Below are 22,467 nucleotides of genomic sequence, written 5' to 3' on the forward strand. Positions count from 1 at the left end.
CTGAAAACCTGTGGGGTGAGCTGAAGAGGAGAGTGCATAGGAGAGGACCCAGGACTCTGGATGATTTAGAGAGATTGTACAAAGAGGAATGGCCGAAGATCCCTCTCTCTGTATTCTCCCATCTTGTGAAATGTTATAGGAAAAGATTAAGTGCTGTCTTGTTGGCAAAAGGGAGTTGTACAAAGTATTAACATCAGGGGTGCCAATAATTGTGGCACACATGATTTCATGTAAAATAATTATTTCTTAAATGTGGGATTTTTTTCCCACTGAATAAATGCACTTGAATTAAAGGTTGGATTTTTCTCTTTTTTTGCATTGTTGTCCTGTATTATTTAAAAAAAAAAAGAATTTATTAGAAACCTAAGAACATATCTTAACGAGGGGTGCCAATAATTGTGGAGGGCGCTGTACATTTTTATGATGGTCTTTGGTATGGCCTGACCATGAGTAGAACTCGAGATCTCCTGATTGAGAGGCGGACACGCTAACCACTAGGCCAACTCGCGGTCATTTGATGGAAAGACTATCTTTTTACAAATTGCCACTATCATTTCACCGGTTTGTTTACATTCATCTTTAAAGGAGAACTGAAGGCAAATTTTTTATTATCGAAATTCTATTTCTCTCATTTTATTACAACCCCGATTCCAAAAAAGTTGGGACAAAGTACAAATTGTAAATAAAAACGGAATGCAATGATGTGGAAGTTTCAAAATTCCATATTTTATTCAGAATAGAACATAGATGACATATCAAATGTTTAAACTGAGAAAATGTATCATTTAAAGAGAAAAATTAGGTGATTTTAAATTTCATGACAACAACACATCTCAAAAAAGTTGGGACAAGGCCATGTTTACCACTGTGAGACATCCCCTTTTCTCTTTACAACAGTCTGTAAACGTCTGGGGACTGAGGAGACAAGTTGCTCAAGTTTAGGGATAGGAATGTTAGCCCATTCTTGTCTAATGTAGGATTCTAGTTGCTCAACTGTCTTGGGTCTTTTTTGCCGTATCTTCCGTTTTATGATGCGCCAAATGTTTTCTATGGGTGAAAGATCTGGACTGCAGGCTGGCCAGTTCAGTACCCGGACCCTTCTTCTACGCAGCCATGATGCTGTAACTGATGCAGTATGTGGTTTGGCATTGTCATGTTGGAAAATGCAAGGTCTTCCCTGAAAGAGACGTCGTCTGGATGGGAGCATATGTTGCTCTAGAACCTGGATATACCTTTCAGCATTGATGGTGTCTTTTCAGATGTGTAAGCTGCCCATGCCACACGCACTAATGCAACCCCATACCATCAGAGATGCAGGCTTCTGAACTGAGCGCTGATAACAACTTGGGTCGTCCTTCTCCTCTTTAGTCCGAATGACACGGCATCCCTGATTTCCATAAAGAACTTCAAATTTTGATTCGTCTGACCACAGAACAGTTTTCCACTTTGCCACAGTCCATTTTAAATGAGCCTTGGCCCAGAGAAGACGTCTGCGCTTCTGGATCATGTTTAGATACGGCTTCTTCTTTGAACTATAGAGTTTTAGCTGGCAACGGCGGATGGCACGGTGAATTGTGTTCACAGATAATGTTCTCTGGAAATATTCCTGAGCCCATTTTGTGATTTCCAATACAGAAGCATGCCTGTATGTGATGCAGTGCCGTCTAAGGGTCCGAAGATCACGGGCACCCAGTATGGTTTTCCGGCCTTGACCCTTACGCACAGAGATTCTTCCAGATTCTCTGAATCTTTTGATGATATTATGCACTGTAGATGATGATATGTTCAAACTCTTTGCAATTTTGCACTGTCGAACTCCTTTCTGATATTGCTCCACTATTTGTCGGCTCAGAATTAGGGGGATTGGTGATCCTCTTCCCATCTTTACTTCTGAGAGCCGCTGCCACTCCAAGATGCTCTTTTTATACCCAGTCATGTTAATGACCTATTGAGTTGCAATTTGGTCCTCCAGCTGTTCCTTTTTTGTACCTTTAACTTTTCCAGCCTCTTATTGCCCCTGTCCCAACTTTTTTGAGATGTGTTGCTGTCATGAAATTTCAAATGAGCCAATATTTGGCATGAAATTTCAAAATGTCTCACTTTTGACATTTGATATGTTGTCTATGTTCTATTGTGAATACAATATCAGTTTTTGAGATTTGTAAATTATTGCATTCTGTTTTTATTTACAATTTGTACTTTGTCCCACCTTTTTTGGAATCGGGGTTGTAAATATAGGAATGCACTTTTGAACGCTATTTTTGTCACTGGTATAGCAAGTTATGAGTGTTTGAAATATGCTCTGTAATATATCAGTCCATATGTCAAAGCAATGGTCGTAAACGAGATTCGTCGAGACCTGTACGAGACATCGTAGGATGGAAATAAAACGTACAGCGGAAATCAAAGTGACCAACATCTGCTAACGTTGTCAAAAGACGCGCGCGCCCTCTTTTGAATGCTGACGTAATCAAGCCAGAAGTTTTGTTTGTTTTGATAGCAATCAGGAAAGTTAAAAAAAAGTAGGCAGTAATCGTCATTTAAACTCGTTTTTGTGCAATATTTCGTCTGGAAAACAGTTTTCAAAATGGCGGCACTGACACCTGGCCGACACGTCACGTTTCGAAGTCTCGCACAAGTCTCGTGAAGATTGCGCAGATAACCGACGCCTGCCGTGGACCAAACGAACTAAATTCAACATGGCTAAAAACCGAACAGGCCGATAAGTATAATATTTAATTGCAATTAGTTGCCAATACGAGTCACGATATAAGGTTACTAAAACCTAATTGAATAACACGTTAATTAAGAAATAAAGCAAGTTTAAAAATGACTTCAGTTCTCCTTTAAGCATTAAAATTTGTTGATTTTTTTTTTTAGACTGGTTCAAAAGCTCAAAGAAGTTTGAAACTTATAGAACTGAAATGTCCAAGGAAGAATTAAATAAACGTATAAACCTAATCTATACCTCGGCACGACTGCAAGACGGAACTTTCTACAAAAAAACAACACTAAAGTCAATTTGTGCCGCCAGTGATAGATTTTTTCAGAAGTCCGTCTAAGTGGAAATGATTTTGTCGGACGTTTTGTATAAACGTTTTACTGATTGAATTTACAAAAAATAAAAATACTCTGTTTGTCAAAATCCCGTGAATGTGGATAGAATAAAACAGTTATTCCACTCAATCTCATCGTACACGGCTTATAGCCGACCATTTCGTGTATACATGTTAAAATATTTATACCACAGCACGGCTGAATGCTTGGTTCTGAATGATCCAAGTATAAGAAGGTAGCTCCTTCTTATACTTGATCGTTTCTAGAGTAACAATTTACACAAGGATTTGGTGTGGCGCATAAACATGGTGCACATAAATGGATTAAAGAAAGTCTAAGTGTATACACGGTGAAGTTTTCTGTGAGGTAGAGATTCTTATTTAACATTTTTGGAAGTGTTGGTGCTTTGTAGCAGTCAAGTAAAGCTGTAATGAAGTTTTACAAGATAGGAACTTCTTCAGGATGGAGAACGTTGCTCTTTGTGGTTACTGAGTAACCAACTGCGGTTTCTGTCTTATTAATTTCACCAGAGAGAAGAAAATCTTGGTCTAATTTCATCAACGGCACTTTTTAAAAAGATCTTTCATACATCTCACGGAACTGAAAAATCAATTCACTTACCGCGGATGAGCTTCGTCTATAGACATTTCATATAGGTTTTTCTTGGCTTCAGTATCATACAGCTTCACTGTGCCAACCCCACTGCCCAACAACAGCTGCAGAGAAAACACAGCGGACCTTATTCACGAATGCTGTATCCGACCAAACCTGATCTCAAAACAAGCGTAACCACACCTGGAACAAAGCTTTCTTTCTACATCGCAAAGTACAAACTGCTAAAATCAATTTGAACGACTAAGCCTTTAAATTTACACTACCGTTCAAAAGTTTGGGGTCACCCAGACAATTTTGTGTTTTCCATGAAACGTCACACTTTTATTTACCACCATAAGTTGTAAAATGAATAGAAAATATAGTCGAGACATTTTTCTGGCCATTTTGAGCATTTAATCGACCCCACAAATGTGATGCTCCAGAAACTCAATCTGCTCAAAGGAAGGTCAGTTTTATAGCTTCTCTAATGCCGCTTTTCCACTACAAACGCGGCTGAGTTGGGCTGAGCCGTGCCGTGCTGAGTTGGGCTGAGTCGAGCTGAGTGGGGCTATTGGAGTTGCATTTCGACTACAACCGCGCTGAACCGTGCTGGATGGAAGTGGGTGGACACATTGGGTGGAGTTAGCGAAAGTGGGTGGACGTCACGTGATGTCGTTAAGCGGCGCAAACAGTGACATCAGTGAGCTTTTAAGCGGTAGTCTCACGACCCGGATAGTAAACAATAAACATGGAGGACATGGAGTCGTTAGTGTTGCTGGTCTTGGTGCTGTGGCTTGTTGTCACCGACAACGCCAACAGATACTGGCAAGAGCGTATAGATGATGCGAGGCGCATAAGGCTTCAGAAATTCTCGTAATTCGTAATTCTTCTTCTTCCGGGTTAACGGTATTTACAGATCCCAGCGCGCTCGCGGGGCGTGTGTGGGCATGTGAGGACACTCCTCCTCACCAATCAGTGCACAGGGGAGTGTCTGCTCACGCCCCCAGCCTCACTCGGCTCGCTTTGGCTCGCTTCAGCCCCACTCCAAAACCGTGCGAGTTTTAGGGGCTAAGCAGGGCTGAAGTGAGCTGAGTCGTGCTGTTTTTTGGTAGTCGAAACGCGAGCCGTGTCGGGCTGAAGTGAGCTGAAGCGAGCTGAAGTAAGCTGAAAAAGGGTAGTGGAAAAGGGCCATTAAGAGCTCAACTGTTTTCAGCTGTGCTAACATGATTGTACAAGGGTTTTCTAATCATCCATTAGCCTTCTGAGGCAATGAGCAAACACATTGTACCATTAGAACACTGGAGTGAGAGTTGCTGGAAATGGGCCTCTATACACCTATGGAGATATTGCACCAAAAACCAGACATTTGCAGCTAGAATAGTCATTTACCACATTAGCAATGTATAGAGTGGAGTTCTGATTAGTTTAAAGTGATCTTCATTGAAAAGAACAGTGCTTTTCTTTCAAAAATAAGGACATTTCAAAGTGACCCCAAACTTTTGAACGGTAGTGTATTTCATGATTAATTTGAGACAGGGAGACTGAACGCACACTTCTCTGTCTGATCATCTTTAAATATTCTGTTTTCATCCTCCTTTATTAAAAACTAGCCACGTTATTGGTTCACTAATGAGACCAAAGGGAATAAACAAATAGAGTCAAAATACTTTGCTGGGTCAGCATCCGGACTACAGTCTGCCAGGTGAATATCCCTGCTGGATGCAATTTAATGAGGTGAAGGACAGATCCTTGGGGTTTAGAAAACTCCTACATAAATTAGTATTACAGCTGCTGGAGGCAAATCTTGTGCAGCTTCTACTGTATCTGAGGAGGCACTGCTTCCTATTTATCATTTCACTCTTCAGCGTTGAAACCTTTGGACCCAAGAGCTGGATGAAGTGCACGTTTCCAGCACTAATAAAGAGTCACAGTGTCTGTATTTCTTGCTCTGCCTGCTGGCTGATACATTTGTAATATCCGACACGCTCAATAAGGAGAGGGACACATATAGGATATAACAAGTTTATATTAATCTCCGAGTTGCCGCCACTGAAATTACTCAGATTTGTCACTCTCCAACATGCAGTTCATTAATTATTCAATAACGGCTCAGAGATATTTCATTAAGTTTCCAATTCATTTTTATTATCTGAAATTTGAGCGCTCTACTGTTCTTCGTTTATGCTGCGATGTGAAAAGAAGTACGTTCTTTCTCACCAGTCTGTCTGGTTTTGTAGCCCATTCCAGTGAGAGCAGAGACGACTTGGACATAATGGTGGCTTTCGTCTGCATAATGGGGTTGAAGGACCAAACTTTCACTACGCCATCCACATCCAGACTTGCCACTTTCCGACCTGAACTGTCCACCCTGTTTAAAAAAACAAATAATTAATTAGGGCTGTCAATCAATTAAAACATCTCATCGCGATTAATCGCACATTTTTAAAAATCTGTTCTAAATGTACCCAAAGGGGATATTTTTCATGTTTTTGGCGAGTGGGAGTAACAAAAATAGGGGTGTTCACACGGCACATATTTGCATCGATGCTGCACCGATGTATTTTGTTGCGATATATCTTACACCGGTGTAAATTTTGTGAAGCGTTCACACGTCACAAACCTGCTTACTAGAGAGAAGCGTGTTAGCACCGATGCAGCCCCACTTGCGTTCACACGGCAGTTTTTGCGACCGTGCTATATGATAGTAATAATGCGGAACTGAAATATGCGCATGCATGAAAATGTACTTCCTTTTCCCGGTTGTCATGGCATCACCAAGCGCCGGGAAAACAACATGGATGAAGACACCAGTGTTGCCAGATACTGCTGACGTTTTCCAGCCCAAAATATGTTCAAATCCGCCAAAATGCACTTAAAACCGCCCAATCTGGCAACACTGGAAGACACGCAGTTCTGTTGTTGTTGATATTCGCCATTTTGGAAGCGCAAAATACCAGGATGCAAATTATGCAATGCCCGTATGTAATCAACTCTCCTCACGCGTAGCGAGTCTACCCCTGTAGCGTTCAGACGTCCCATTTTATATCGGTGCTGCCCCGCAAACTAGCATTTACGCTGGAGTAAATTTCTTAAACCACCTCCCGAGCAGGGTTAGATTTGCACCGGTTTAAGCAGCTTTCAGGGGCTACAGCGGTATAAGTTTGTACTGTGTGAACGCTCTACCGGGGCAGCCCCGGTGCTACACCGGAGTAAAAGTTGCCATGTGAACACCCCTTATGTTTGCTTTCTGCAAAAGTATGTGGCCAGGTCAGGAAGGATAAAGCAGGACAGAGCAAAAATTATTTTTGTGGGTATTTTATTTCCCACTGCCTTTAAAAAATAAAGCGGCGTTAACGTTATAATTTTGAGGGTTTCGCACAATTCAGTGTGAATAAAACTATCGTATTTTCCTCTAGTTCTGTCCTTAACTTCCAGCCTCAAACTATGCAATAAAATAAACTCGACAAACTCAGTGATGTGGACTCTAGACAGACAACAGTCATGGCTATATTTAAATAAAGAAAATAAAAATACAAAATACAAACAGCTCATAAAGATGTTTTCCAGTCAAATTCAATAACTCACTGGTAAATATCCAGTACAGTGGTGCTTGAAAGTTTGTGAACCGTTTAGAATTGTCTACATTTCTGCATAAATATGACCTAAAACATCATCAGATTTTCACACAAGTCCTAAAAGTCGATAAAGAGAACCCAGGTTTGCTTCAGGTCCTTCCACAACATTTCGATTGGATTAAGGTCAGGACTTTGACTTGGCCATTCCAAAACATTAACTTTATTCTTCTTTAACCATTCTTTGGTAGAACGACTTGTGTGCTTCGGGTCGTTGTCTTGCTGCATGACCCACCTTCTCTTGAGATTCAGTTCATGGACAGATGTCCTGGCATTTTCCTCTAGAATTCGCTGGTATAATTCAGAATTCATTGTTCCATCAATGATGACAAGCCGTCCTGGCCCAGATGCAGCAAAACAGGCCCAAACCGTGATACTACCACCACCATGTTTCACAGATGGGATAAGGTTCTTATGCTGGAATGCAGTGTTGTCCTTTCTCCAAACATAATGCTTCTAATTTAAACCAAAAGGTTCTATTTTGGTCTCATCTGTCCACAAAACATTTTTCCAATAGACTTCTGGCTTGTCCACGTGATCTTTAGCAAACTGCAGATGAGCAGCAATGTTCTTTTTGGAGAGCAGTGGCTTTCTCCTTGCAACCCTGCCATGCACACCCTTGTCGTTCAGTGTTCTCCTGATGGTGGACTCATGAGCATTAGTATTAGCCAATGTGAGAGAGGCCTTCAGTTGCTTAGAAGTTACCCTGGGGTCCTTCCTTTGTGACCTCACCAACTGTTATGCCTTGCTCTTGGAGTGATCTTTGTTGGTCGACCACTCCTGGGGAGGGTAACAGTGGTCTTGAATTTTCTCCATTTGTACACAATCTGTCTGACTGTGGATTGGTGGAGTCCAAACTCTTTAGAGATGGTTTTGTAACCTTTTCCAGCCTGATGAGCATCAACAACGCTTTTTCTGAGGTCCTCAGAAATCTCCTTTGTTCGTGCCATGATACACTTCCACAAACACGTGTTGTGAAGATCAGACTTTGATAGATCCCTGTTCTTTAAATAAAACAGGGTGCCCACTCACACCTGATTGTCATCCCATTGATTGAAAACACCTGACTCGAATTTCACCTTCAAATTAACTGCTAATCCTAGAGCTTCACATACTTTTGCCACTCACAGATATGTAATATTGGATCATTTTCCTCAATAAATAAATGACCAAGTATAAATTTTTGTCTGATTTGTTTAACTGGGTTCTCTTTATCTACTTTTAGGACTTGTGTGAAAATCTGATGTTGTTTTAGGTCATATTTATGCAGAAATATAGAAAATTCTAAAGGGTTCACAAACTTTCAAGCACCACTGTAAGTGTTAGCATTATAAATAAAAAAATAAGCCTGTTATATCAACAGGGTGACGACTTTAGTCAGGTCTGTGTATATATAAAACTTCAGTCATTATTATGTCTAGTATTATAAAGCTCTGTCTTGGTTAGGTATGAATGGGTGATCACTGGGAGATATTAGGATTCAGAATGTTCTTGAATAATAAATTTCAGTTTATTTACCTCTACCAACATTGTTGGAGGAGATTATGTTTTTGCCTCCATTTGTTTGTCTGTTCCCAGTGTAACTCAAAAAAAGTAGTGAATGGATTTTGATGAAATTCTGACCAAAGGTGGGCCATGGTCCAAGGAACAATCGATTAGATTTTGATGCAAATCCGGAAATGTACGTGGATCCAGGATTTTTATTGTCGATTCCCAATGTAACGCAAAACATAGTGAATAGATTTTGATCAAATTTGGTGTACAGCTTTAGTATTATCCGAGGATCAAGTGATTTGATTTTTATATTGATAATATGTGGCTTGGCGGAGGTATACACTCTACCGAGTGTCCTTCCAGTTAGATCCTGTATTCAGCAGGCTTGTAGTACTCGAGTCCGACTCGTGCCCTAATTTTAAGGACTCGTGACTTAACTCGGACTCGTGCATTAACTGCATTCGGACTCATAAATTGGAGACGAGGACTCGGATTTTTTCTTTATTTTTTGTAACATGCCGTAATAATCTGGCATAAAATATTTATATATCTACATTAATTTTATACTAATTCCGTGCAAGAGAACGCACATTCACCTGTTTATACGTTATGTTCAGGGACAAACTAACGTTAATGGCGCCAAAATGCCTGGAGAGAACGCCCCTAGGATTGTCTGCTTTGCTTATACAGACTTCTCGTGCAGTGGGGAAAAAACGCACTGCTATGTGTTCCATATGTAGAAGAACTATTGAGGAGACGACGGGGACAACCTCGAATGCAAAGCACATAAGAGTGTTATGTTTGTGACGTGGATGCTTAACATTAGTGCCACCATCATTTTCCTAAATATTCCTGACAGAAGACTTTTTTTTTTTTTGTGAATTTATTGTTGGCTATGGTATGGGACATAAATCTTCACACTACTCAAAGTTATCAATGTGTTTTGGAGAGAGAGAGCGCGCGCGCATGTGTGTGTGTGTATATATACAGGGTGCGATTTGTCAAAAAAACAGAAGGGGGGATGTTTTTTTTTTAATCATGAAACGTCACAAAATTAAGGTAACAATAGGCTAACAGCTCAATAACATCCGATGATATCAAATGAATAACACTAAATGAAAACACTAAACCAGAGATCGTAAATTCATCTTCCTATCTCTCTGACTAAATACACGAACACTAACACAACAAAGTTCGCATTGCTTGTCGCGTTGCTGTGATGTTTCTCTCCCTCCGGATTAAATGGACAGTGACTCGAAAATCACTAAAATACATGAATACTAAATGAACAGTTTGCTCTGATGGCGCAGTTCACATTGTGCCCAGCTTTCCGATTTAAACTTTTTTTCTCATCCTTATACTTCCTGTTTCATGGACTGTAACGGATTTGCTTATTTAGTAATTTTAATACAGAATTTACTTTGAAATTATAATCAGACACTCCAATGCCTCCCCCCCCAAAAAAAAAAACACGGCCGTGAAAAAGGCGGCATCCACCAAAAGGCGCGCTGATTGCATCCCTGCATAGAACGCAAAGATACTGTTATTATCTACAATGTATCGATTTGCTGGGGACGTTTGTGAACATCAAAGCTGCCACTTCGGGTCATTTTGAAAGTGAGTGCAATGTAGACCATAGAAAACTGTGTCACAACATGCCTGTCATGTCAACTTTTTTTTTGGTTTGTTTGTTTTATTGACGGGGTTGTCCCCGAGGATTTTTTTTCAGCAGAGATAGAAACCAGAGGCGGGGATGATTCCCACCATCCCCCCCAGCAAATCACACCCAGGGTGTGTATGTATGTATATATGTGTGTGTGTGTGTGTGTGTGTGTGTGTGTGTGTGTGTATATATATATTATATATATATATATATATATATTAGTGCTGTCAAAAATGTCGCGTTATTAAACGCGTTAACTTGACTCAATTTTAACGGCGATAATTTTTTTATCGCGAGATTAACGCTCTGTGGCATGATGTAGGTTTTTCATAAGCTTTTGAAACTGCCAGGAACTTGGAACAGAGACTTTGGTTAGAAAACCGATAGCAGCTAGACTGTAATGCCACGCCCCGCACAGCCAGAGTCCTCTGCCCCCCCCCAAGAATCAGCGCGGGCAGGGCGCGCTAGTAGAGATGGGATTTATGGCTCTTTGATGGGATCCGCATCTTTGTGATCCGTTCTTTGAAAAGAGCCGTTCAAAAGACTGGCTCATTTGGCTCTTTTTAAATATTTATTCAGTTTTAAGAAGACAGCGTCTAAAGAAGCCAGATCCCTCTGAACTGTAAACTCAATGCTATCCCAGAAATCCTTCCTGTAATATGCAAATTTGGCCGCCTCTGATTGGACAGCGCGACGCATCAACAGGCAGAAAGTGTAAAAGTACAAAATGTGTTAAGTGAGCTGAAACAGTAAAGATCAGATTCAATGCAATATTTATCAACGAACAACTTAAAGTTAATATAATAGTGTACTTTATATTATAATCAAGCATGTCAAGCCTACCGTCACTGTGTAACCTGTCTCTCTTTAGTTGTAGACTAACTCAAACAGTAGATCATTTCAATCATGGTTCTCTTGCTAGCCCTGCGCCGGTGCTCGGCTTAGGTTTCACTTTGCAGTGGCTGTGTCAAGACGTGTTATGCTTTGCAATAAAAAAAAAAAAAAAAAAAAAAAAACATTGGTGCAAAGCAAGCCCATTCACTTTTTTATGCTGATAAGAGAATTACAATGGTTTTTTATGTGACAAAAATGTGCGATTAAATTGCGATTAATCGCGAGTTAACTATGACAGTCGCGACATTAATTGCGATTAAATATTTTAATCGCTTGACAGCACTAATATATATATATATATATATATATATATATATATATATATATATATATATATATATATGACAGCTGTGTTGTTCGTTTCAGACTTGACTCGGATCAGTAGTGGACTTTTCTTTAATGACTTGGACATGAACACTGGGGACTCGAGACTGGACCCGGACTCGAGGTTTAGTGACTCGACTACAATGCTAGCATTCGGATCCAGATGTGTAAAGCTGATCTCTATGTCAGAAGATTTGCAGCTGGAATTGCAACCAAAGGTGGTTCTACCAAGACTCAGGGGAGTGGAAACTTGTGCAACCAACAAATTTGTACTTTTTTTTAAAAAATTAAATCACAAGAAAACATCACTTGTACCTTCAAATGTTAGAAATAATGTATAAATCAAATTGTAATGATCCCAACTAATTCCATTTTACTCTACACTACAGAATGTGGAAAAGTTTAAGGGGGTGAGGACGAGAACGAGGTATACTTATGCACGGCACTGTAGGTGTACATATATTTTATTAAATCAGCCTAGGATCTAGATTCCACTCTAACCGCTCCAAGATACTTTAATTTCAAATGCTAGCACCTGGGATACACTCACTCGCAAAGTTTTTATCTCCACCCACCTGCAGTGCATGATGGAAGAGTGATGCTCTCCATACTCCTCCTGACTAAGTTTGATGAACGGTTGTTCGGCCCCGGAGCCGGCCCCTTCGCTGCTAGCCTGAGCCTGTTTGGTTGGCGAGTCAGTTGTGTCGATCTGGCCCTCGACTTGACCCTCGGCCTCGGAAACCTCAATTTTCTTTTCAAAACTCTGTGAAAGAAAACACACGCACATGAACACAGGTTCTAAAAGTCTCTCCCCCCCCCAAACTTGTATAAAGCCAGACTATATGATCACATAGTATACGTTATCATTCCTACTGCATTATATATGTAATAAATTATTAATAATAGACCTGTGCTGCTTGTTTGGAGAAAAGTTCTTTTCTCTCTTTCTCATGATCCATCTGCTTCTTTTGCCGTGCACCCGTTTCTGCTGAAGCAGCAGCCATGGACGCCATCTTGGACTCTTTTGAGGTTGTGGGGTCCTTTATTTTTACTGACTACGAAAAAAAGACAGAATTTAAGCATTTCTCAAAACAAAAATACATTTGTGTGTCTAGATGTGATAAATTGGTTGTCAGGAACCAAGCCCAGAAATAATAATAATAATAATAATAATAATAATCTAAATTTTACAATCATTTAAAGACCTTCACTGCAAAAGTGTTGATGAAAACAACCAGAGGACCAATCAGGAGTTTTTGCATCTCCTCAAAAATTAAACCTGACTGGCCGAGGTTTCCTTCCTCCCGAGGGTGGCCTGTGTGGGGGAAGAGCTCGTTGCCACTTGAGACGTTCGCACTGGGGTTCTTCTGCCCTGAGGCAAAAACGAGAAGAAATTCCTTGAAGGAGCGGCGGGGTTTACGACACGCTGGCTCGACACCAAGTCCCTGCGACAAAACACACATGCACGCCTCATTCTCCTCCTCCTCCATCCTACAGTCTATAAATAAATCTCTTTGGAGGAATAAATCAATACACCGCCTTAAAACCGAACAGGAAACAACAATAAGGCTTGTGTAAGGATCACTGTGTAAGCAGAGGTACTGCAGAATGGTAAGACTGTCTTAGGACTAAGAAGAAAAAGAAGCTTGGCTCACTTTTAGTATAATGGAGAAATAAAACAATGATGGAAAAAAAATAGAAGCGTTACTAAGTCAGTGTAACGTACTGCTTTTAACGTTTTATGTTTTTCCACTTGTGAATGCCTCGTGGTGAAAGAAGGATCAGAACGTCTCATAAGTTACCAACTATGGATGGCTTGTTTTGTTGTTTACATGTAAAAACTAGCCAATGTACAGTTTTACAGTATACACGGAAAATTAAATTATGGAAACATCCAGATATTAAGCCAAGACTACGATTATGGCTTTACACAAGATTTACTTGCTGCTTACGACTAATTCCATTTAATCCAAATAACCAAAACAGAACAAGACAAAAATCACAGGAATTTTTATTCCTTGTTAAAATTCCGGTAGCACTACAGCAGGCTCTAAAACACTGAGTCCACTAACAAAAACTGTTTTGATTTTACTCGGTTATCAGAGAACTAATTCAATTCCAAACTGAAATCTGATGCTGTTTATTTCATTCACGTAGACAGACTTATCTGTTAACTGCAGGGCTTTTGTGGTTTTATTAATTGCTTTATCAATCAATTTCTATTTATTTTATTTGCATGCTGTTACATTTACTGGTATTTACCAGTATCGCTAAATCATCACCCAATACTATTTAACAATTATTCCACGAAATCGAGTCGGACATGAGCTGATAGACGATTGTTTTATTCTATCCACGTTCACTGGATTTTGAGAAACAGAGCATTTTTGTTTTTCGCAAGACTTGATACAAAACATCTGACAAAAACATTTCCACTTAACAAACCAGCGAAGCAATTTGGAAAAATGCTATAATAATAATTCTTGAAAAATAAAAAATACGTTCTTACCATCAAATACTTTTACTCCATATTTTGCTGCTTTTTTGGGGGGGATTTTGTTTTCAAGTAGTTTTTATTTCATCCTCGGTTGGTTCAGCAACATGCGCCGCCATTTTGTTTTTCTCAACTCACGGTATATGAGCTGATATCCTAGTAGTACAGTAGCCAATCAGAGCGTGCGATTGCTCATATCCAGTGAATGTGGATAGAAAAATAAGAATTATTTTATTAAATGGAGTCTAGATTGATATGAAAAAAAAAAAAAGTTTAATTGAAACAAAATGAAGTAGACGATCCTTATGGATGGAAAACAGGCTACGCTTTTGACTGTGCCTGCACCTTGGTTATCTTTCATTCCATATCAGTAGAACCTTTTAATTTGACAAGCTACAATCATTTGCCACCAGATAGTCAATACTGTCGACACTCCACATAAACCAATTTAAAAAACACAGCATGTGTAGTCATTGATATGGTGAAGGTTTATTTTGCATTTTTGGAAGGAGGAGTCTCCAGTCTTTACGTTTTCAGACATGGGTAAGTCTTCAGGACGGAGAGGTTTGCGCTTTCCCAGTAACATCACAAGCTGCTTTAAAAAAAAAAAAAAAAAAGTCTTCTGAAGCATAACATTTCACTGAAATAACCTACACACATCTTGACTTTGCGCAAGGTTTATGGTGGCGTGAAATTTATTCTAACTGCTGCTGTTATATCTAACAATAGTCACACAGATTGCGCTTTATCATGCTGTCCAAGTTAGAGGATAGCTGTAGTGTTACCACTAACTACATTCAAATAAATAAATACATAAAACAAAAAACACAACAGGTTTTGGATTTACATCAACGAACCATGATGTAATCCTGCTAGAAATACATCACTTAACAAAATTAGCTTCTGGTAACTGATTCAGTTAAAACAGTTCTTGTTAGTAGACTCAAAACAGTATCTTTTAGTTAAATTTTAAAAACACCACTACTGCAATAAAACTGTTGACTCGGTTCCAAAAGTTGGCCCTCACAGCTCTGTATCTCCGAGTCGATCCATGTGCTGGACGTAAGCAGGGAGTTTGTGATGCAGCATCTGCTCGGCTTTTCTGGGCTTCGATTCTCCTTGAAGTGCAAATAACTGGGAGGAGAAAAAAAAAAAAATCAGCAGCACAAATGTCAATCATTAACTTAGTGTATAAGCACCTTAGACCAATCTACCACCCATAAATAGGAGCAGTACGTTATTACACATTACCATCTTTGCGACTCACTGTCCTCAGCACCAGTATTTGCGGATGCTCCGTTTGCTCAACTAGCTATATGTTTTACATACTGCTAATTAAAGGGGTACCAAATATAATATATACAGTTGCTGATGTGACAAAGTAACGTATTCTTAAGTATTCTATCAAATTTATATACTAGAAAACAACGAAATATCTTGGTAATTGTAAATAATACTTTATACGCTAAACCGCACAAGAGTCGCCATTTTTAAAAGACCGTGACGTCAGCGCTACCCACTGCACTAGCGGAACTCTCCGAAATAGAGGAGAGAAGCGTGTAATCATGGCGTCGGGCGCATCAAGTGAAAGCGACAGCTCTGTCGAATCATACGAAGAGATCCCGCAAGACACACTGCAAGCAGGCTATGGCTTAGAAGGGTACCAGTTTGAACCTAGGAGAGGTACTGTGTAGTGGAAGTTCATTATGTCGAACTATTAAAGCTATTTTAAGTTCGTTTCTTAAGACAAGGATTTTTTAAGATGTTACCTTGACAGTTTCGGCGAGAATCTTCCGCCTTCTTCAAAACAGTCACCAGATATCGAGTGGTGACGTGCCTTATCAGCTGACGTTACGCTACGGAGGCGTGAACGTCCCGCCCAATTTGACAGGTAGTTCACGCCTCCTGCTGTCAGGTCGCTCCCCCAGGACACATCTGGTGACTGTTTTGAAGAAGGCGGAAGATTCTCGCCAAAACTGTCAACAAGGTAACATCTTAAAAAATCCTTGTCTTAAGAAACTAACTTAAAATAGCTAGGAGAGGTACTCTCGACTCCGGTGATGAAATAAGAGAAGAAAGCTCGGATGACGGCGAGGATGAGACTGATGCTGACCATGGGCATGGCGAGCGTGGGGCAGAGCGTCTGCGTGCAGGTGACACGGCGTGGTGCTCGTGCGGAAAATGTAACGTGGAGTTGCTCACGAGTCCAGCAGAATTTATTTGCTGCAATGAGATAGGCGCCACCCGTGGACTTGCGAAATCGTCGCAAGAGGCAGAAACAGGTATTTCACACGTGCTATTCCCAACCTCAATGAGCCAACACAACTGGGCACATACATACGTCATGAGTGTTACGCAGAGAAAATGAACGTGCATTCTGATTGGATAAAATTAATATCATGGCGGGCTGTTCAAACTGCGGAAACAGTTTGCTCGAGCTACTTTCAAAACACTATAACTTTCCAACCTTAGAACAAAAAACTTTTGTAAGTCTTGAATAAGGTTCGTTAATGTGTGTTTTGTTATATTTACTCTATATATTGCCCTCTGTTCCCCTTTAAGACAGTTTATGATTTCATACAACCTGAAGTCAGTTTGTTACGCTTTGCACACTCATGATGCTCCTATAATCATCTACAGTTACTGTGTATGAATTAAATTACTTTCCAGATTTTCACAATAATTAAGCTGCATAAAGCTATGGTCACACTACAGCTCACGATGCTTTGCAATGGCTATGAAAATGAGGCATTTTGGTGACGATGCATGGCGATATACAGCTATCATGCCTTTGTGCGCTCGAGCAGCCACGCTCGCTCACACGACCCAGTCGTTATGGGAAATACCTGATGCTGATTTGAGTGCAATCAGCACGCGCATATAAGGACAAAGAGGCTTTGCAAAGTATTGTCATCACGGTCACGTTTGTTTCTAGCCATGACTCTGCTTTCGGTTTCGTTCATGTTTTTGTAAATGTCACGCCTGCTAATAAACACTCTTCCTGCACTTAGATCAGTCTACCGCTGCATACCTGACAGAATACTTGCAGTATCCTGTATGAAAACAGCGTCCTCGTATGTGTGTGCTGATTGTACTCAAATCAGCATCAGGTGTTTCCCATAACACCCGGTTACCCAGCACGCACACAACGCGCTCTGAAGTTTCCCTGAATGTAAATGAACTTTTCAAGTCTCGGGGAAGGTTAGGCTATGCCAAGCCGCTGTGTTGACGAGGCTCTCGTGAGCATCAGGTACATGGATTTGAGACAAATATGTCTCAAGAGGCTCGAAGGAGGTTCCCTAAGCGCCAGGAAATATTCCCAAACCCATCTGCGGGTATTCGCCGCTTAGTTTGCCGATGAAAACATCGCCACCAAATTTCAATACATGCACTGAAATTTTCATCTCATCATCTGTAGCTGCTTTATCCTGTTCTACAGGGTCGCAGGCAAGCTGGAGCCTATCCCAGCTGACTACGGGCGAAAGGCGGGGTACACCCTGGACAAGTCGCCAGGTCATCACAGGGCTGACACATAGACACAGACAACCATTCACACTCACATTCACACCTACGCTCAATTTAGAGTCACCAGTTAACCTAACCTGCATGTCTTTAGGTGGGGGAAACCGGAGCACCCGGAGGAAACCCACGCGGACACGGGGAGAACATGCAAACTCTGCAAAAAAAAAAAGGCCCTCACCGGCCACAGGGCTTGAACCCGGACCTTCTTGCTGTGAGGTGACAGCGCTAACCACTACACCACCGTGTCGCCTGCACTGAAATTTTCCGTGACGTTTTTGGCCACTCACGAAAAAACTATTCACGAAGCTCAGAGAACATTCGCTGTGCATGATTGGTGGCGAAGCTACCAATTTTTCCATCGCCAAGTATTCGCAAACCCATCGCAAGCTGTAGTATGACCAGGGCCTAAGAAAGAAAAAAGAGTTAATGCTGAGGAAGGGGGTTGGGGTTGGCAGTCAGGGGCCACTGACTAACTATAGGGCGTTAGCATTCTTTTTTTTTTTTTTAATAAAAACGTCTACTTTGAGAAGTACCAAATGGCCGACTTTACATCAGCATCGGCCTTGCAAGTTTCAGGATGATTTTAACCAGTAGATGGTGTTGTGAGCCATTTTCAACCCATAAAAATGCAGATTAAAAAAAAGAAAGTAATTTTATCAATACTAACGCCGGCACTGATGTGTTTCATCACAGAACAGCCATATAATTTAGTTTGCAGCTCAAAAAAAGGGGGGGGGGACTGAAGGCAAATTTATCATCAAAATTCTATTTCTCACATTTTATTAAATATAGCATTTTTGATCGCTATTTTGTCACTGCTATAGAAAGTTACGAGTGTTTGAAATGTGCTATGTAATATATCAGTCCATATGTCAAAGCAATGGCCGTAAACGAGATGCGTTGAGACCTGTGCGAGACATCGTAGGACGGAAGTAAAACGTACAGCAAAAATCAAAGTGACTGACATCCGCCAACGTTTTCAAAAGACGCGCACGCCCTCTTTCGAATGCTGATGTAATCAAGCCAGAAGTTTTGTTTGTTTTGATACCAATCAGGAAAGTTTGAAAAAAAGTAGCCAGCAATCGTCATTCCTGTCACGTGGAAGACGTCGTGCCTCATTCCAGTTCCTAAGAAAACACATCCAAAGGAACTGAACGACTACAGGTCGGTCACCTTGACACCACACGTGATCAAGACCATGGAGCGACTGCTGCTGAACTTCCTCAGACCCCAGGCCCACCATGCTGAGGACCCACTGCAGTTCGCGTACCGGGAGAAGGTGGGAGTGGATGATGCCATCCTCTATCTTCTGCACAGGACTCACTCTCATCTGGACAAGGGGAGCGGCGCAGTGAGGATAATGTTTTTTGACTTCTCCAGCGCCTTTAACACCATCCAGCCCCTTCTACTGAGAGATAAGCTGCAGGAGATGGAGGTGGACACACATCTGGTCTCCTGGATCACAGACTACCTCACCGGGAGACCACAACACGTCAGGATCAGGGACTGCATTTCTGACACTGTGATAAGCAGCACAGGAGCACCACAAGGGACTGTGCTCTCTCCAGTTCTGTTCACTCTCTACACATCAGACTTCAAATACAACTCGGAGTCTTGCCACATGCAGAAGTTCTCGGAAGAGCCTGCAATTGTGGGATGTGTTCATGATGGACAGGAGGAGGAGTACAGGAGCCTGATACAGGACTTTGTGTTGTGGTGTAAATCCAACCACCTGCAGCTGAACACTGGCAAAACAAAAGAAATGCTTGTGGACTTTAGAAGGTCCAGGCTGACTCTGCAGCCAATCTCTATTGAGGGGGTCGATGTGGAAATGGTCAGGACCTACAAATACCTGGGTGTACATCTGGACGACAAGCTGGACTGGACAGTGAACACTGACACCCTCTACAGGAAGGGTCAGAGCAGACTCTACTTCCTGAGTAGGCTCAGCTCGGGTCCTTCAGGATCTGCCGAAAACTGCTGCTGATGTTCTACCAGTCTGTGGTAGCCAGTGTCCTCTTCTGTGCTGTAGTGTGTTGGGGAGGCAGCATTAAGAAGAGAGACGCTGGATGGCTCGACAGGCTGGTGAGGAAAGCTGGCTCTGTGCTGGGAACTGAGCTGGAGTCCCTTACATCAGTGGCAGAGCGAAGGGCCCTGAGCAAACTGCTCTTAATCACGGACAACGTTCACCACCCTCTGCACGGCGCCATCATCAGGCAGAGGAGCTCGTTCAGTGGCAGACTGTTGTCCCTGCCCTGCACCACGGACAGATTCAGGAAGTCTTTTGTCCCTCAGGCCATTAGACTGTTCAACTCCTCCCGGCTCAGCAAAAATAAGACTCTGTGACTCTGCTGTACTCAGGACTAGTTACACTGCTCTTTTCATGTCCATTGCGCTTCTCTGCTGCTTACATAGATGTACATTATATGTGTAGATGGGTATATACAGATATTTGTAGATAAGGTGGTATGTTGTACTTTACCTTATTATATACTTTATTATTATATACTGTTATAATGTACGTACTTATTATATGTACTGATATATATAAGTGCTGTCAAGCGATTAAAATATTTAATCGCGATTAATGTCGCGACGGTCATAGTTAACTCGCGATTAATCGCAATTTAATCACACATTTTTGTCACATGAAAAACCATTGCAATTCTCTTATCAGCATAAAGTGAACGGGCTTGCTTTGTACCAATGTTTTTTTTTATTGCAAAGCATAACACGTCTTGACACAGCCACTGCAAAGTGAAACCTAAGCCGAGCACCGGGGCTCTTCGTCCCGAAGGGCGGGGCTAGCAAGAGAACCATGAGTGAAGTGATCTACTGCTTGAGTTAGTCTACAACTCTAATCAGAGAGACAGGTTACACAGTGACAGTAGGCTTGACATGCTTGATTATAATATAAAGTACACTATTATATTAACTTTAAGTTGTTCGTTGATAAATACTGCATTGAATCTGATCTTTACTGTTTCAGCTCACTTAACACATTTTGTACTTTTACACTTTTTGCCTGTTGATGCGTCGCGCTGTCCAATCAGAGGCGGCCAAATTTGCATATTACAGGAAGGATTTCCGGGATAGCATTGAGTTTACAGTTCAAAGGGATCTGGCTTCTTTAGACGCTGTCTTCTTAAAACTGAATAAATATTTAAAAAGAGCCAAATGAGCCAGTCTTTTGAACGGCTCTTTTCAAAGAACGGATCACAAAGATGCGGATCCCATCAAAGAGCCATAAATCCCATCTCTACTAGCGCGCCCTGCCCGCGCTGGTTCTTGGGGGGGGCAGAGGACTCTGGCTGTGCGGGGCGTGGCATTACAGTCTAGCTGCTATCGTTTTTCTAAGCAAAGTCTCTGTTCCAAGTTCCTGGCAGTTAAAAACCTACGTCATGTCACAGAGCGTTAATCTCGCGATAAAAAAATTATCGCCGTTAAAATAGAGTCAAGTTAACGTGTTAATAACGCGACATTTCATTTGGGGCATTATGGTCAAAATCTAATTTCACTTTTTTTTTTGCATTTACCCAACACTCAATGTTTCTTTTGCCATGTTTAATAAGAATAAAGACAGCATCTTGCTTTATCTGGCCTCCACTGCAGACATTTTTTTTTTATTACAATTCAAATGCTTTTGTAAAATTGATTTCCATATAAAATAACTACATCATGAAGAATTAAAGCCTCGCCTTTACAGATGAGTGAAAATACTGAATAAATTTCCTCTTTTTGATTGCTTGGGTTAAAAATGCCAAGTTATTATGACTGAATTGATTATTCACTTAAATATGAATAATATGATACATTTTGGGTATTTGATATGGCGAAACAGGGCACAATGGAAAAATCAAGAACACACCAGAAAGATGAGAATAACGGCGGCGGTAAAAGAACAGCGACTGTACCGGCTGAAGGTCACGCGGGTCTCTGCTGCGGCGCGCGAGCAACGGGACATCACTACCGCACCAGACGGAGCACAAGGCGGGGGCGGGGCAAAATGACTGGCCGTAGATTCTATCAAAAGTTCAATCTAAATTGACCATGGTTGCAAAATATTTGCGTATTTTTGGCCAACACTACGAAATATGAAAGTAAGATGAAAAAGAAACATTCTATTGCCTTATACTGCAAGACTAAAACAAAATAAAACTGTCAAAACTCACCTTTTCAGTGATAACGTCCGAACAGATCACTCGCGTAACAGAAAGACCGCAAATGGAAGCACGATCAACTTCTAACTGTTGGAGTGGAAAATTCCATTCTACACATGCAAATTGTTAACGTGTGTCCTTCCCCGCACACAAATAACACGCTACGGTAAAAAATAGACCACAACTCATTTTATAGCTCAGAAATTCATACAAGACCAGCTACCATCGTAACATATTCTGTAAGAAACATATTCTATACCTAACTTTTCAGCTTTCGTTTTAAAAAACAAAATCGCAGATTTATAACTAAATTTTTATATGGCGTAGTGATTTTAAGTTACTACTTTTGGTGAGGTAGTGACCTCGACCCTGAGGCTTTCCGTTTAGATCAAAACACATGATCGTATTGGTTTTGGGTCTGCGGAAAATGGAGTTACAACGGAGATCAAATATTTTGCATGATGTTTTATTACGGTTATGATTATTCTGTGAGCGCACCAATCCTTAGGTGGATAAAGTTACAACTTAAAATACAATTAGTGATAACTGTAGACTTTTCAGTGGACTACAACCTTTTTAAGGGAATGCGATGTAGTCAACCATTTATCATGTCCCAGATCAAGCCGCCATTTT

At 41.0% G+C, this 22,467-nt stretch overlaps 1 protein-coding gene across 2 annotated transcripts in view; it reads right to left on the reverse strand.

Annotated features, from left to right (window-relative positions):
• The window catches only part of wdr91 (WD repeat domain 91), a 54,967-nt gene that overhangs the window by 12,243 nt on the left and 20,257 nt on the right, over positions 1-22,467 (reverse strand). For both annotated transcript variants that reach the window (XM_060935580.1, XM_060935579.1), the window contains 6 exons: positions 15,180-15,286; positions 12,938-13,103; positions 12,567-12,713; positions 12,234-12,421; positions 5,869-6,019; positions 3,679-3,773 (listed from right to left, as the gene is read on the reverse strand). In XM_060935580.1, coding sequence (XP_060791563.1) covers positions 3,679-3,773; positions 5,869-6,019; positions 12,234-12,421; positions 12,567-12,713; positions 12,938-13,103; positions 15,180-15,286 — 854 coding nt within the window. The remainder of the gene's footprint in view (positions 1-3,678; positions 3,774-5,868; positions 6,020-12,233; positions 12,422-12,566; positions 12,714-12,937; positions 13,104-15,179; positions 15,287-22,467) is intronic.

The sequence above is a fragment of the Neoarius graeffei genome, chromosome 12 (assembly GCF_027579695.1).
Source record: "Neoarius graeffei isolate fNeoGra1 chromosome 12, fNeoGra1.pri, whole genome shotgun sequence".
Taxonomy (NCBI): Eukaryota; Metazoa; Chordata; class Actinopteri; order Siluriformes; family Ariidae; genus Neoarius; species Neoarius graeffei.